General features: G+C 36.8%; 1 protein-coding gene across 5 annotated transcripts in view; it reads left to right on the top strand.

Annotated features, from left to right (window-relative positions):
• The window catches only part of HACD4 (3-hydroxyacyl-CoA dehydratase 4), a 43,011-nt gene that overhangs the window by 16,323 nt on the left and 10,068 nt on the right, over positions 1–16,620 (top strand). For all 5 annotated transcript variants that reach the window (XM_077774667.1, XM_077774665.1, XM_077774668.1 and 2 more), the window contains exons 4-5: positions 5,684–5,796; positions 10,264–10,370. In XM_077774667.1, coding sequence (XP_077630793.1) covers positions 5,684–5,796; positions 10,264–10,370 — 220 coding nt within the window. The remainder of the gene's footprint in view (positions 1–5,683; positions 5,797–10,263; positions 10,371–16,620) is intronic.

Here is a 16,620-nt window from a genome sequence, read left to right as displayed (position 1 = left end):
TCCTAGGACCCAGAACAATGCACTTAATAAGAATGATGAATGATGAATAAACAAATATATATATATAAATAAAATTATGTAAATGTGTCTTACAGAAAAAAGTAATTGATGGTTTTGAACATGTTAAAGATCTGCTTCTAAGGTTCTTGACAGAAATTCATAGGATTGGAATAGTTTGAGATATTATTTTAGTAAAACAATAGTCTTTGAGGCTAAAACATTTCTTTTTTAAATGAAGTATAATTAACATATAGTGTTATATTTCAGGTGTATAGTATGATTCAACAGTTCTATACATTACTCAGTGTTCATTGCTATGGGTATTCTCTTAAACCCTCTCATCTTTTTCACCCATCACCCCACTCAATATCCCCTCTGGCAACCAGCAGTCTGTTCTCTGTATTCGAGTCTGTATTTTTGTTTCTCTTTTTTTCCTTTGTTCATTTGTTTCTTAAATTCCACATATGAGTGAAATTATATGGTATTTGTCTTTCTCTCTTTGACTTACTTCACTTAACATTGTATCTTCTGGGTCCATCTATGTTGTTGCAAATGGCAAGCTTTCGTCCTTTTTAATGGCCGAGTAATATTCCATTATATATGTGTGTGCATACACACACACACACACACACACACACACACACACCACCTTTTCTTTATCTATCTATAGATGGACACTTGAGTTGCTTCCATATCTTGGCTACTATAAATAACACTACTATAAACATAGGGTGTGTATATCTTTTTGAATTAGTGTTTTCATTTTCTTTGGGAAAATATCCACTAGTGGAAATTACTGGATCATATGGTATTTCTCTTTTGAATTTTTAAGGAACCTCCGTACCATTGTCCACAGTGACTGCACCGCAGGCATTTTCACCAACAGTGTACGAATGTTCCTTTTTCTCCACAGCCTCACCAGTACTTGGTATTTCCTGTGTTTTTGATTTTAGTCATTCTTACTGTTATCTCCTTATAGGTTTGATTTGCACTTTCCTAATGATTAGATTAGGGATGTTGAACCTCTTCTCATGTGTCTGTTGGCCATCTGGATGTCTTCTTTGGGAAAAGGTCTATTTGGGTCCTCTGCCTGTTTTTAATCAGATTATTTGGTCTATTTTTGGTGTTGTATAAGTTCTTTATGTGTTTTGGATATTAATGCCTCAGGATATATCATTTACAAATATCTTCACGCATTGAGTAGGTTGCCTTTTTGCTGATGGTTTCCTTCCCTGTGCAAAAGTTTTTTATTTTGGTGTATTCTCAATAGTTTAATTTTACTTTTGTTTCTCTTGCCTGAGTAGACCTACCTAGAAAAATGTCTCTATCGTTGATGTCAAAGAAATTATCACCTATGTTTTTTTCTAGGACTTCTATAGCCTCAGGTCTCATGTTTAGGTCTTTGACCCATTTTGAGTTTATTTTTGTATGATGTAAAAACGTGGTCCAATTCCATTCTTTTGCATGTAGCTGCCCCATTTTCCCAGCACCATTTGTTGAAGAGACTGTCTTTTCCCCACTGTGTACTCTTCCCTACTTTGTCCTAGATTAATTGATCGTAAGTGTGGATGTATTTCTGGGGTCTCCTGTTGTTGATCTATGTATCTGTCGTTTGTGCCAATACTATATTGTTTTGACTAACACAGCTTTGTCATGTATCTTGAAATCAGGGAGTGTGATGCCTCCATCTTTGTTCTTCTTTCTCAATATTGCTTTGTTTATTTGAGGTCTTTTGTGGTTCCATACAAATTTTTGGATCACTGGGGCACCAGGTTGGCTCAGTTGGTTGAGCGTCTGACTCTTGATTTCCGTTGGTCATGATCCCAGGGTCATGGGATCAAGCCCCACGTGGGGCTTCATGATAAGTGTGGAGCCTGCTTAAGGTTCTCTCTCTCTCCCTCTGCCCCTTTGCCCCACTCGTGCGTGCTCTCTGTCTCTCAAATTTAAAAATATTGGGATAATTCTAGTTCTGTGAAAAATGTGGTTGGCATTGTGATAGGGTTTGCATTAGATCTGTAGATTGCTTTGGGTGGCATGGACATTTTAATAATATTGGTTCTAATTGGTAAGCATGGAATACCTTTCCATTTGTGTGTCATCTCCAGTTTCTTTCATCAGTGTTTTATAGTTTTTGGAGTACAAATTTTTATCTCCTTGGTTATATTTATTCCTAGATATTTCACTATTTTTGGTGCAATTGTAAATACGATTGTTCTCTCAATCTCTTTTTCTGCTACTTTTTTTTTTTTTTTTTAAATGTTTTATTTATTTTTAGGAGAGAGAGAGAGACAGCGTGAGCAGGGGAGGGTCAGAGAGAGAGCGAGTCACAGACTGAAACAGGCTCCAGGCTCCGAGCTGGCAGTCAGCACAGAGCCCGACGCGGGGCTCGAACCCACGAACCGCGAGATCATGACCCAAGCGAAAGTCGGACGCCCAACCGACTAAGCCACCCAGGGGCCTCTCTTTTTCTGCTACTTTTAATTCTAGAAATTCTCTCGATAGAATAGTTTATAACAAAAGTGCCAGCTGCCATTTATAAAGTCACAACTTAGTTTTAGTCACTGCTTAACTTGGAATTTTGGATTCCCAAATAGAATATAAAAATGCAAAGTATTTTATTGTTACCATACTTTTGAGTATACCACATTATGACAGTGTTTCATTTGGCCCAAGTTACAGGGTATTTTTTATGGTGCTTTTATTCTACCTGATTCAAGCTTTGCCAAACATTAAAAAAAAACATTAGTAATTACTCATGTTCTCTTAGAATTTGTTTAAAATGACAAAGTGTGAAGTTCTCACAAGTGTAAAGCTCCAAATAGCTGGCCAAATTATTATACATAAAGAAAAATAATATATATAAAAAGTCTATTCTTCAAAAGTGTTTTGGTGTTAGAGGTTCTTAAGCTCAACTTTTGAAAAGAGGCTTTTTGAAGGGCAGCTGGGTGACTCAGTTGGTTAAGTGTCTGACTTCGGCTAAGGTTATAATCTCGCGGTTAATGAATTCCAGCCTCTCATGGGCTCTGTGCTGACAGCTCAGAGCCTGGAACCTGCTTTGGATTCTGTGTCTCCCTCTTTCTCTGCCCTTCCCCCACTTGTGCTGTGTCTGTCTGTCTCTCTCAAAAGTAAACATAAAAAAAAAAAAGATTTGAAAAGAGGCTTTTTGAAAGAATAGACCATAACCTGGATATTATGAGTGAGGATAGCCCATGAAGTGACAATGGGGGAAAATGTCTTTGTGTTTCAGAACAGGGGATTTAGAGTCTCATTGTCTAGATTTTTATCCCAGATCTGTAGGCAAGTCACTTTCACTTTGTAAAATGCAATGCTTTTTATAAAAGGCGGAAAAAAATAACAGTTATTTCTTAGAGTCATTATGGAGATTAAATGAGATATGGTGTATGTTTGGAACCTAACACAAATTAACTGATAAATATTGGCTGTTACCAATTTAGGAATAGCTCCAACTAAATTCTCCCATTCAGTGTCTTGTCATTGAACGGTCAAGTTAAAGAACCATCAGACAATTTAGTTGACATTGTAATAGGGGTCTTCACATATTCCACCTGTATGTATGTTGTTGTGGGGTTTGGGAGCATGTTGACTGCCAATTGCTATGCAATTGAGATCGCATCAGTAACAAGTGATGATTCTCAACAGGACGAATTCTATTGTCCAGTAATAGTCTCTGTTTTAGGAGATTTCCCCCTCAGTACTCATCAGTTAAGGGGCAATCTGACATCATGGATAGCTTATAACTCTGGAGACCAAAAAACTTGGGATCTATAGGTCTCCAGATCTGCCAGTGGCAAGTCACTTCTCTGGTTCTCCAATTTTTTATTTGTAAAAAGGTGGCATTGGCTAATCTAGAGTGGACCCTACGGATCCATCTTATCAAGAGGTATCTAGGTCTTTTCTTTCTGTAGTGAGCCGTATTAATTAGGAATATGTGTTGTATGTATGCATTCATGTGTATATATCTTCTGAGATTTTTATAAAAAATTAGATGATTTTCCTAATTAGCAGGCACTGACCAACCAGAAGATTAGGTGGTTCCTAAGTACTTGTTTGCTCCTAAGATCTTTGCCTAAAATCTTTTATCTGAAGGCTGCCGGTGTCATTGGCAGCAAGTGTGGATCATTTGGTAATTATAATCGCAGTTAAGTATACTTTATGATGTAAATATAAATTAAATCAAGAAACAAGGGCATGGTAAAGAAAGACTAACAAAATAAATACAACTATGTAGATAGGTTCTATGGATGGACCTAAGGTATGAATCATATCTAATTCCCTTAGCCAAGCAGAGACCCTCTTGACTCAGTGCTGTGGTCATAAAATGCTGATAGAGCATGTGGCCCAGTATTGGCAAATCTTGGACTTCTCTGCACTAGGTGATTTTCCAGTATTAACAAGCCTGTGATTCTAAGTCACAGATCATTCCACTCTTTTCTCCTAGATCTGGCTCAAAAATAAAGACAGCTGTTGGAAAAAATAAGGCAGTCCGCTCCTTTTTTAAATCACTAATATGCTCCCTCAATCTCTAGTACATTTTCCTTTGACTGTTGAAAGCAAAGTAAAATGTTCTCTTAAGAAAAAAAAATGCAGACTGTACAGAGGGTATTAATATAATGTAAGAAGTCACGTTATATTTAGATTGGGAAAGAAGAATGTATTTTTTGAAGTCAGTAATTGGAGCTAAGGCATAAGTGTGTGAATTCTCAATGATTTGAAAATGCTACTGACTTGGAAAAAATGTGTATGCTGAATTCTTTTCATTTTCCACTGGCTTTTAAAGATTAGGATTATATTACTTCTCTTCTCCCTCCATCCACCCCCTTAAAAACAAACAAAACTATGATGGCTTCTCTGTTAGATGAAATTGAAATTTCTTGGCCCGTTATTCAAAACCCTTCACAACCCAGCGCCAACAGATTTCTTATTTAATCTCCTATTATGCCCTTCTCTGCATCTTCCTCCAACTGTAGCCTCCAGGGGTTCTCATTACCCCCCAATACACCTGCATGTTCACACCTCTGCCTCTTTGCTTAGCCTGCTCCCCTGACCTAGGATGTCCTTTCTCCCATTCAGCCTACATGACAAACTCCTGTCCCTTCTCCCAGATCCACCTGAAGCGTTGCCTGTCTTCATAAATCTCATCGTTTCCGGAGGCAGGAATCTCCCTCACCTGGGCTCCCAGACAGAGCACTTTAAATGACAGCATTATTCACACTGTGTCAGAATTCCATCCCCACATTCTCCTACCAGTGCTTTTCTCTGGAGCAAGGACCATGCTTTCACTATATATGTGATTTTGGCATCTGATACATGGTGGATACCCAATAAAAGCTTGCCAAAGTGAATAAAAACATGTGTGCATTTTATTGCAGGAGGAGAAATCTCCTGATTCAGATAAAATACAGGTTTTTATACAGGTTTTAAAAATACAGGTTTTTAAAATACAGGCATTTCATTCATTATATATAATTTGGAGAATACAAAATACAAAAAACAAAAAGGAAATGAAATGGACCTCGGACCCTACTCCCTCAGAGGGTATGTTAACAGTTTAGTAACTTCTTTCCAGTTAAAGCATACTTTTAAGAGGGACTCTGGTGTTTAAAATTAGAAATTACCTACATGCTTAACAGATGATCCTAATTCTTTGCTGTTTCTTTGTTAGCTCACAGAGAGAATAATCATCCTCTTTGTGGTGATCACAAGTCAAGAGGAAGTCCAAGAGAAATACGTGGTGTGTGTTTTGTTCATCTTTTGGAATCTGTTGGATATGGTTAGGTAAGGAGGCAAATTAATCTCTTAAAGCAAAGCCAAGTTGCTTTTCTACAACGCAACCAGGAATAGCTGTCTATGTTTGGTTACTGTGACTGAGAGAGAAAAACATAACCCCTTTGCGATTTATTTTATCTTGATATGGAAATGTATTTTTAGCACTTCCCATAATGCGCATATCAGAGATAATGAAAACCTACTGCGGTATTGTGAGAGCAAATCAGTGCATTCAGGTTTCCAGCAGAAAACTTGGCATAACACCAGTGTGGAATAAACCTCCCAGCTGTTTGCTAATGAAAGGCATTCCTTGCGATTGCTCTGGCCTGTGCTACTCTAACAAGCAAAGCACTTCTATCATATCCCACTCAAGATTTACAAAGTTGGTTTCTGAGAGCTCAGGAATATTTTAAATATAGGACCTCATCTCTCTGGGGGGGGGGAGAAAAATGTACCTCCAACAGGCATATATTTTGTATGTATTTTTTACTGAGGTATAATTAACATATAGTGTGAATACAATGTTATAGTAGTTTCAAGTGTACAACCTGGTGATTGGACAGTTCTATACATTACCCAGTGCCCACCGTGATAAGCGCAGTTACCACCTGTCCCCATACCATATTATTATAGTATTATTGAGTATATATTCCCTGTGCTGTCCTTTTCATCTTCAGGATACATTTTGAATACAATTCTAGTGGGTTTGAATGACCTCTTGAAGTTATTTTATGGATTCCCTTGGGATTCCTTGAGCCTTAGGTTAAGAACCTTTTCCTCTAGATGATCATCAGTTTCCTTCTGTTTCTAAAACCTCTCAGAGGTTTAGAGGTCTTAGTCTTACCTCTACCAGCAGAGGCGTGAACAGTCCCCTTTGCTCAGAGGCTCATCGTGGGCAGGTGTCCTCACTGCTACTTCACCTTTCACAGTTGAGACCTGCCTCTCTCACTTGAAAGGTCTAGATGTGGCTAGGTAACAGACACACCATAGCATTTTAGCTGAGATTATGTTCATTCTTTGTTTATTATATTCTCAGTAACCTAGCTGAATTAAAATATTTCTTAATAATAGGTTGAGCCCCTAGAGTGAGTTAGAATGAACTATTTTGTTGAATTAAAATGACTGTAATTCTTTGTGTATATAATTTGTGTCAGCTATTTCTCATTTTTAACTGATAGCTTTGTCGACTCGGGGCAAATAGCATGGACTCCTGTAGCCCATGACTTTGTGTTCCTGAGTCAAGGAGCCCCGTCTGGGACTGTGACTTTCTGACATACTGTTCTCTGGTATGCCTGATTTTCTCAGTGTCTGTTCAGTCTCACATGAGCTGGGTTAGAGAACAAAATGACCTTAACATTGAGAGCAGTATCCTTTCTGGAAGGACTTTTTAACACACAAGATCTTAGGATGAATCCCACAGCCACTACTTGCCATATTATCTTGGACAAATCTCTGAGCCTTTAAAAACAAATAACAGAATTGAGATAAATCATGTACCTTAACATCTTTTTATAAAATTTGTGGGTTTTAGAGTATTCAAAGACATGTATAACTAATTTCAGGACACTTTCATGGCATTCCAAAGAACCCCCAAGCCCATTAGCAGTAACGTCCCTGTTTTCTCCCCCTCTCAGCCCCTGGCAACCCCTGACATCCTATCTCTGTGAATTTGCCGACATTTCATATAAATGGAATCATACAGTATGTGGCCTTCTGTGACTGACTTCCTTCACTTAGCATAATGTTTTCAAGGCTTATCCATGTTACAACACATATCAGTATTTCCTCTTTATGGCTGAATAATACTCAATTCTATAGATATACCACTTTTTATTAATCCATTCTCTAGTTGATGGACCTTCTTTTTGGTTATGAGGAATATTGCCAGAAACAGCCTTGTACAAGCTTTTGTGTGTACAAAGACTTTAATTTCTCTTAACTTAGAAGTGAAATTCCTGAGCACCTAACTAACCTTTTTGAAACTCTGTTTCCCTTCTCTATAAAATTGGGGTGGAATTATCTTCCCAGCTTACCTGAGAATGATGTTTTTGTAAATGCAAGGACTAGAAATATCCTCAACCTGATAAAGACCTCTATAAAAAATCTGCATCCAAATGATTGTTCATGTTGAAAAATGGATGCTTTCTTTCTAAATCTGGGAATGAGACAAGGATGTCTGCTCTTGCCACTTCTGTTCTACATTGTACTGGAAGTTCTAGCCAACTTCTGGCACTTGGGCAAGAAAATTATGTAAAAGGCAATCATATTAGAAAGGAAGGAGTGGAGGGGCGCCTGGGTGGCTTAGTCGGTTAAGCGTCCGACTTTCGCTTAGGTCATGATCTCGCGGTTCGTGGGTTCGAGCCCCGCGTCGGGCTCTGTGCCGACTGCCAGCTCAGAGCCTGGAGCCTGTTTCGGAGTCTGTGACTCCCTCTCTCTCTGACCCTCCCCTGCTCACGCTGTCTCTCTCTCTCTCCTAGAAATAAATAAAAATATTAAAAAAAAAAAAAAAAAGAAAGGAAGGAGTGGAATCTCTGTTGGCAGGTGATACAATTTTGTACATAAGGAAACCATAAGGAACCCACTAAAAATATTAGAACTAATAAACTGGTAAAGGCTGTAGAATACAAAACCAATATACAAAAATCAATTGTGTTCTTTGCACTTGCCACGACCTATCCTAAAATAAAATTAGGAAAAAGTTTCATTTATAAAAGCATCCAAAAAAAAAAGGACTTAGGAATCAATTTAACAAAAGACATGTAGAACTTGTCCGTTGAAAACTATAAAATATTGTTGGGAGAAATTTAAAAATACCTAAATAAATGAAAAGATAACCCATGTTTATGGGCTGAAGACTTCATGTTGTTAAGAGTGCAACACTCTCCAAATTGATCTACACATTCAGTGCTATCCTTACCAGAATCCCAGCTGGCTGCTTTGAGAAAAGCGTGAAGCTGATCTTAAAACTCATGTAGAAATTCAAGGAATTTAGAATGGCCAAAACAATCTTGCAGAAGAAGAACCTAGTTGGAACACCTCAACTTGAAATACTTCTCAACTTGAAAACTTACTACAAAGCAATAATAATCAAGAATGTGATGCTGGGATAAGGATCGATCCTAGAATAGACTTATTTAGTCCAGACATAAACTCTCACATTTGTAGTAAACTGATTGTTGGCAAGGCTACTGAGACAATTCTTGGGGGGCAAAAAGTCTTTTTAACAAATGTTACTGGGACCCTTACCTCCTACCATATACAAAAATTAACCCCAAAGGAATCAAAACACTGAGTGTAAGATCCAAAACTATAAAACTCTGAGAAGAACACGTGGGGGCAAATCTTTGTGATTTTGGATTTGAGAGTGGATTCTTAGACCCCAAAACACAAGCAATGAAAGAAAAAAGATACATTAGACTTAGTCAAAAGTGGCTTTAAATCTATGAGAAGATGCTTATCTACTTTTGTACTAAAAAAAAGATATTCTTTTTCACTTAGATTGGTAAAAATCAAGTTTGATAAGCTGCCAGGTTTAATGAAGGCTCACATTGTTGACATATGTATTTATACTCGTACGTAAGCAAATGCAAAAATATTTAAAAGATATATGAGAAACTGGCATTGGTCACTGCCTCTGAGGAATGGAATTGGCATCTCAGAATGGGAGAAAGATTTAGTTTTTTCCATTCATGTTTTCAAAGTTTCAGATTTCTTTCTTTCTTTGCTATAGGACGCATTGCCCTTTGTGGTAGTTCTCAAAGTATAGACAGAATACCGGACCAGTGGCACCAGCACCGCCTGGAATTTGTTTATAATACAAATTTGCAGGCTCTACCTCACATTCCCTGAATGAGACACTCTGGGGATAGGGCCTAGTGACTTGTGCTTTAGCAAGATCTCTGGGTGATTCTGATGTATGCTGAAGCTTGAAAATCACTGCCTAGTCAGAGAAACAAAAAGATGTGCACTACTTCATCTATTACATTGTGAAGGCAGGTTTAAAATTACCTACTGCACGAGTTTCTAAGGCCAGTTCTTTTAATTGTGCAACATGGCAAAACTCCATAAGCAGAGGGATGCCAAAGATGGATTTAGAAGTCACACTTCTATTTTAAAAATTCATTCCCTAGATATTTATAAATATGTCTGTCTTAAAAAACCTAGCTATGGGCTCCATAAAGTGGGCTTAGCTTCTGAGTGAAATGAAAGTCCCTAATCAGGGAATCTTGAAACTGTAATTTTCTGAGGGATAGGAGTTACCTTTTTCTTTGTTTACCTCCATCATTATCCATGATCCACCCCGTGAGACAAACCAGACAAACCTATTCTCCACTTAAATGATAGGACATAAAGTTTGGATTTTGCACTTGCCGGTTGTATCTCTGCATTTAATTGCAATGTAAGCTATTTTTTTCTCTTGTTCTTTCTCAGACATCAGCAGGAAATAATGTTGATGAGCTCCTTGTCTCCTTTTAGGTACACTTACAGCATGTTATCAGTCATAGGAATATCCTATGCCATCCTGACCTGGCTCAGTCAAACGCTGTGGATGCCGATTTATCCTCTGTGTGTTCTCGCTGAAGGTAAGAGGAGCGTGACTTTGCAGTGTTGCTTACTGACAAAGCAATTTAGTTAAAATGGCTCACTAAACTTTTTGATGATTAAATTACTATTTTTGCCACTGCTGACAGCTGACCCAGTGTATCATTCCTGGCACACTTCCCTTGATGCAAAAAAGCCGAGCATTAAGAAACAAAGTTGGAGGGGGAAGCAGCTTTGCACAGTAGACAAAATATTAGATGAGGAATGAAGACATCTGAGTACAGGCCCTTCATTAACTTGCTATAGGAGTTTTCATCTTTCAGTGTACTCATCCAAGAGAGGCTTGACATGTCGTGGCTCTGTGATTATGTCTCATGCATAAAAATTCAGTTTCATCTGGCGGGACTATCTTTCCTGCTTAACCCTCTCCCATGCAGTGCCCTCTCTGACAGGTATAGACTCTACCTACCTTTAGTTTGGTCATCAATTTCTCAGGGAAGCATTCCTCAACTTTCTCATCTCTCAACTCCCTAGTACAGTAGCATGAATCTGTCTGTCTTTTATAAGACCTATCTCAGGTGTAGTTGTGTGATTCTTTGATTCATGCCTATTTTGTGTCTAACCTCTAAGATCCTTGGGAACATGAGGTGGTCTTTGTTTCCTTGCCTTATTTCTCTTACACACCCGATATACATGATCAATAAACACTGCGTGAATTATTGAGTACAACATAAAGTAAGTGAGTTACTTAGCCTAAACGTAAAACTAAAACATAAATAACTAATCCACTTGCAAGAAGGCTGAGGATATTAGGGGAATCTATGCTTCTATCTGTAATGGATTTTGCCATTTCTGCTAGGGAACATTTTGAAACGACATTAACATTTTTGAAAACAAAAGGCATAAACACATTAAGAAAGCATATAAAGGTAACTAAGGGAAAACATGCAGAAAGATTTAACATAAAATGGTGACATTGGTGATAATCTTAAAGGGTGTACGTTATTCCCACATGTTTTCTATCTACCAATGACCAGAGAAAGTTTATAATAAATCACAATAAGTAGAACTTTAAAAATATGCTTGGCTTTNCGAACCGCGAGATCATGACCTAAGCGAAAGTCGGACGCTTAACCGACTAAGCCACCAGGCGCCCCAAGAATTACTAATTTTTAAAACAAACTATGTCAAGAGAATCTAGACAGTACTCCTGAAAATTATAAAAACAAACAAACCTGGATTACTCATTTCTTTGAGAATGGAATGCTTCACTCATTGAAACATTTATCAAGTACATTCCTTTGTTGTATCATATGAAAAATATAAAGAATATATCAAGGAATAAGGTAGAAATAGGACTCATCTTTTCCTAAACATAAAGGATGAATAACCGTATAGAAAACTTTTCCATTCTTGTTATTTGATAATGTTAAGCCTTCTCCTTTCTGGGAAAGCCATGTTCCTGTATGTTTGCCATAAAACCTACTTCTTTTATTGAAATTCGATTCATCAACTTATTCTTGCAATTTAAAGGAAAATATATGCAGAATGAAGCCTGGAAGGATATGTGACAAAATGTCAATAATGATTCTGGGGGGCAGAATATAGGTGACTGTAGTTTTAGATTTATATATTTCTATATATTTCAAATGCCCCAGAGTATAAAAATATGTAGTTAAGAAAATCTTCTTGACTTTTGATAACTCTAATATTTTTTAATACAGTTTCCCATCCAATAATATAAATGACAAAGACCAAGTTCTTTAGATAACCAAGTCAACTGTTTATACTGATAAAATGCCAGAGACTTAGGTGCAGCAAATGGAAATTTTAGATGGCACATTTTGCTGTCAATTGCAGATCCTGGGCCTGTGCCCTTCATCGTGCTTAGGCTGCTCTAAAAGCTTTGGTTGCCTGACATTTACTCTGTCTTAAAATTAAAAAACATTTTTTTCAATGTTTATCTTATTTTTGAGAGAGAGAGCATGAGTGGGCAAGGGGCAGAGAGAGAGGGAGACACAGTCCAAAGCAGGCCCCAGGCTCTGAGCTATCAGCACAGAGCCCGATGTGAGGCTCGACCTCATGAACTACAAGATCATGACCTGAGCCAAAGTTGGACACTTAACCAATGGAGCCACCTAGGTGCCCCTAAAATCTTTTTATTTAAAAATAACTTTGTCCTGGGTTCAAGCCCCACATCAGGCTCTGTGCTGACAGCTAGCTCAGAGCCTGGGGCCTGCTTCAGGTTCTGTATCTCCCTCTCTCCCTGACCCTCCTCTGCTTACACTGTCTCTGTCTCTCAGAAATAAATAAAACATTAAAAAAAAACCCTTTAGACTCATGAGAATTAAGAAAATTGTGCTTTGTTCCCATATACCTTTCACCCAGCTTATCTTAACAACATCTAATATAACCATAGGACATTATCATTTCATGAAATACCATAAAAATCCTATATGTGAGATATAATTTCATAGAACCTTCTCTTTATTGAAGTATAATTAACAGATATGCTATTAGTTTCAGGTATACAACATATTGATTCAACAATTTCATACATTACTCATTGCTTACCATAATAAGTGTAGTCACCAGCTGTCACTATACAACATTATGACAATACTATTGACGATGACACCCTATGCTGTACTTTTCATTTCCATGTCTTACTCATTTGATAACTGGAAGTTTGTACTTCTTAATCCCCTTTATCTATTTAGCCCATCCCCCCAACCACCTTCCCAACTGGCAACTACAAATTGGTTCTCTATATATAAGAGTCTGTTTCTTGTTTATTTTTTATATTCCACATATAAACGAAATCCTATGGTATTTGTCTTTCTCTATTTCATGTAGCGTAATACCCTATTTGATTGAATTGTATAAGTTCTTTATACATTTTGGATATTAACCCCTTGTCTCCTATTTCACTTTCAAATATCTTCTCCCATTCACTAGGTTGGCTTTTTGTTTTGTTGATGGTTTCCTTTGCTGCCGCAAAGCTTTTTCTTTGGGGCGCCTGGGTGGCTCAGTTGGTTAAGCAGCTTTTGATTTTGGTTCAGGTCATGATGTCACAGTACAGGAGATGGAGCCCTTGCCTGGGATCCTCTCTCTCCCTCCCTTTATGCCCCTTCCCCCCTCTCAAAATAAAATGAATAAACATTTTTAAAAAATAAAAAAAAATTAAAAAGCTTTTTAAGCTTTTTAATGATTAAGTTTGTTAATGATTTAAGTTTGGTTTCATTTCCCTTGCGTAAGGAGATGCATCTGTAAATATGTTGCTAAGGGTGGTTCCAGATTACTGCTTGTGTTTTCTTGCAGGAGTTTTATGGTTTCAGGATTCACATTTGGGTCTCTCATCCATTTTGAGTTTATTTTTGTGTACAGTGTAAGAAAGGATCCAGTTTCAATCCTTAGCATGTAGCTGTCCCATTTTCCCAGAACTGTTTATTGAAAAAACTATCTTTTCCCCATTGTAAATTCTTGCCTTTGTCATTAATTGACTATAAACGCACGGGTTTATCTCTGGGTTCTCTATCTTGTTCCACTGATCTATGTATCCGTTTTTTGTGTCAATACTATACTGTTTTGATTAGTACAGCTTTGTCGCCTATCTTGAAATCTGGAATTGTGGTACCATCAGCTGTGTTATTCTTTCTCAAGATTTCTTTCTTTGTCTATTCAAGGTCTTTTGTGGTTCTATACAAATTTTAGTTTTATTCTAGTTCTATGAAAAATGCATTGAATCTATAGTTTGCTCTGTGTAGTATGGACCTTTTAATGATATTCTTCCAATCCATGAGTATGGTACAGCTTGCCATTTGTTTGTGTCATCTTCAGTTTCTTTTATCAATGTCTTAACAATTTTCAGAGCATAGGTCTTTCACCTCTTTGGTTAAGTTTATTCCTGGGTATTTTATTCTTTTTGGTGCAACTGTAAAAGGTTAGTAGTGTACAGAAGAAATGGAACAGATAGCTCTCACTTTTGTGTCTTACATATTTACTGAATTAATATATCAATTTGAATAGTTTTTAAGTGGAGTCTGTAGGGTTTTCTGTATACAGTGTACCATGTCATCTGCAAATGGTCTTGGTTAACTTCTTCCTTGATGGTTTGGAAACCTCTTATTTCTTTTTCTTGTCTGATTGTTGCTGTTAGAACTTCCAGTACTCTGTTGAATAAAAGTGATGAGGGTGGGCATCCTTGTCTTGTTCCTGATCTTAGAGAAAAAGCTTGTTTTTCACCACTGAGTATGATGTTAGTTGTGGGTTTTTCATATATGGCCTTATGGTATGTTCCCTCTAAACTGATTTTATTGAGAGTTTTTTTTTTTTTTTTAAATCATGAATGGATGTTGTATTTTGTCAAGTGCTTTTTCTGCATCCTTTGAAATGGTCCAGTGGGTTTTCTGTTTCATTTTGTTAATGTGATATAACCCACTGAGTGATTTGCAAATATTGAATCACCCTTTCATCCCTGGAAAAAATCCTACTTGTTTGCAGTGAATGATCTTTTTGATGTAGTGTTGTATGCAGTTTGCTAATATTTTATTGAGGGTTTTTGCACTATGTTCATCAGAGATACCAGCTATAGTTTCTTGTTTTTTAAACAGTGTCTTTGGTTTTGAAATCAGGGTAATGATGGCCTTGTAGAATGAATTTGAAAGTTTTCCATCATCTTCTATTTTTTGGAATAAGTTGAGAAGACTAGATATTAACACTTCTTTAGATGTTTGGTAGAATTCACCTGTGAAGCCATCTGGTCCCAGACTTTGGTTTGTTGGGAGTTTTTGATGACCAATTCACTTTTATTACTAATAGCAATTGGTCTGGTCAAATTTTCTATTTCTTCTGGAATCACTTTTGGAAGATTGCAGATTTCTAGGAATTTATCTGTTTCTTCTAGGTTGTCCAATTTGTTGGCATGTAATTTTTCATTATATTCTCTTACAATCCTTTGTATTTCTGTGGTATCAGTTGTTACTTCTTCATTTTTTGTTTTATTTTAAAGGTTATCAATTTTGCTTATCATTTCAAAGGGGTGGCCCTTGGTTTGATCTCTTCTGTATTTTTTTTAGTTTCCGTTTTACTCATTTCTGCCATAATCTTTATTATTATTATTTCCTTCCTTCTACTTTCTATTTAGCTTTGGCTTTGTTCTTTCCTAGGTCCCTTAGGTGTAAGGTTAGATTGTTTGAGAGTTATTGTTTCTTCAGAGAGGCCTGTATTGCTATAAACTTCCCTTGTAGAACTGTTTTTGCCATGGTCCACAGATTTTGGACTGCAGTGTTTCCATTTGTCTTCATGTATTTCATTTCCTCTTTGATTTTTTTGTCGACCCATTTGTTGTTTAATAGCATGTTGTGTAGCCTTCATGTGTTTGTGTTCTTTCCAGAATTTTTCTTGTAATTGATTTCTAGTTTTATACTATTGTGGTTAAAAAAAATGCTTGTTATGATTTCAATCTTCTTAAAATTTTTTAAAATTAAAATGCTTTATTCTATTGTACATAAGATTTTTATGCCACTTTGTAATGGCAAGTGTCACAGATTCCNTCTCCTTAACTATTTTTTCCTTTCTCCTCCCCCATGGTCCTCTGTAAAGTTTCTCCTAATCCACACATGAATGAAAACATATGGTATCTGTCCTTCTCTGCCTGACTTATTTCACTTAGCATAATACCCTTGAGTTCCATCCACATTGCTATAAATGGCCAGATTTCATCAGTCTTCTTAAAAATTTTTGAGGCTTGTTTTGTGGCCTAACATTTGATCTGTCCTGCAGAATGTTTTATGTGCACTTGAACTATTCTGTTTTTTTTTTTTTTGAACTATTCTGTTTTTTAATGGAATGTTCTGTATGTATCTGTTAGAGCCATCTAGTTTAATGTGTTGTTTACAACCACTGTTTCCTTGTTGATTTCCCGTCTGGATGATCTATCCATTGATGCATGTGGGGTGTTAAAGTCCTCTATTATTGTATTACTGTCAGTTTCTCCTTTTAATAATTGCTTTATGTATTTAGATGTTTCTTTGTTGAGTGAGTAGATATTTACAATTGTATCCTCTTGTTGCACTGATCACTTAATCATTATGTAGAGCCTTTGTCTCTTGCTACAGTCTTTGTTTTAAAGTCCATTTTGTCTAATATAAGTATTGCTACCCTATTCCCTGCCTCTATTTGCATTGTATATGTTTTTCCATATCTTTACTTTCAGTCTATGTATATTTAGGGCTGAAGTGAGTCCCCTAGAGGCAGCATATAGATGGGTCCTTTTTTTTTTTTTTTTTT

This window comes from Crocuta crocuta, unplaced genomic scaffold (assembly GCF_008692635.1).
Source record: "Crocuta crocuta isolate KB4526 unplaced genomic scaffold, BGI_CrCroc_1.0 scaffold425, whole genome shotgun sequence".
Taxonomy (NCBI): Eukaryota; Metazoa; Chordata; class Mammalia; order Carnivora; family Hyaenidae; genus Crocuta; species Crocuta crocuta.
The sequence above is the reverse complement of the archived record's forward strand: the minus strand, read 5'-3'. Positions and strand labels throughout refer to the sequence as shown.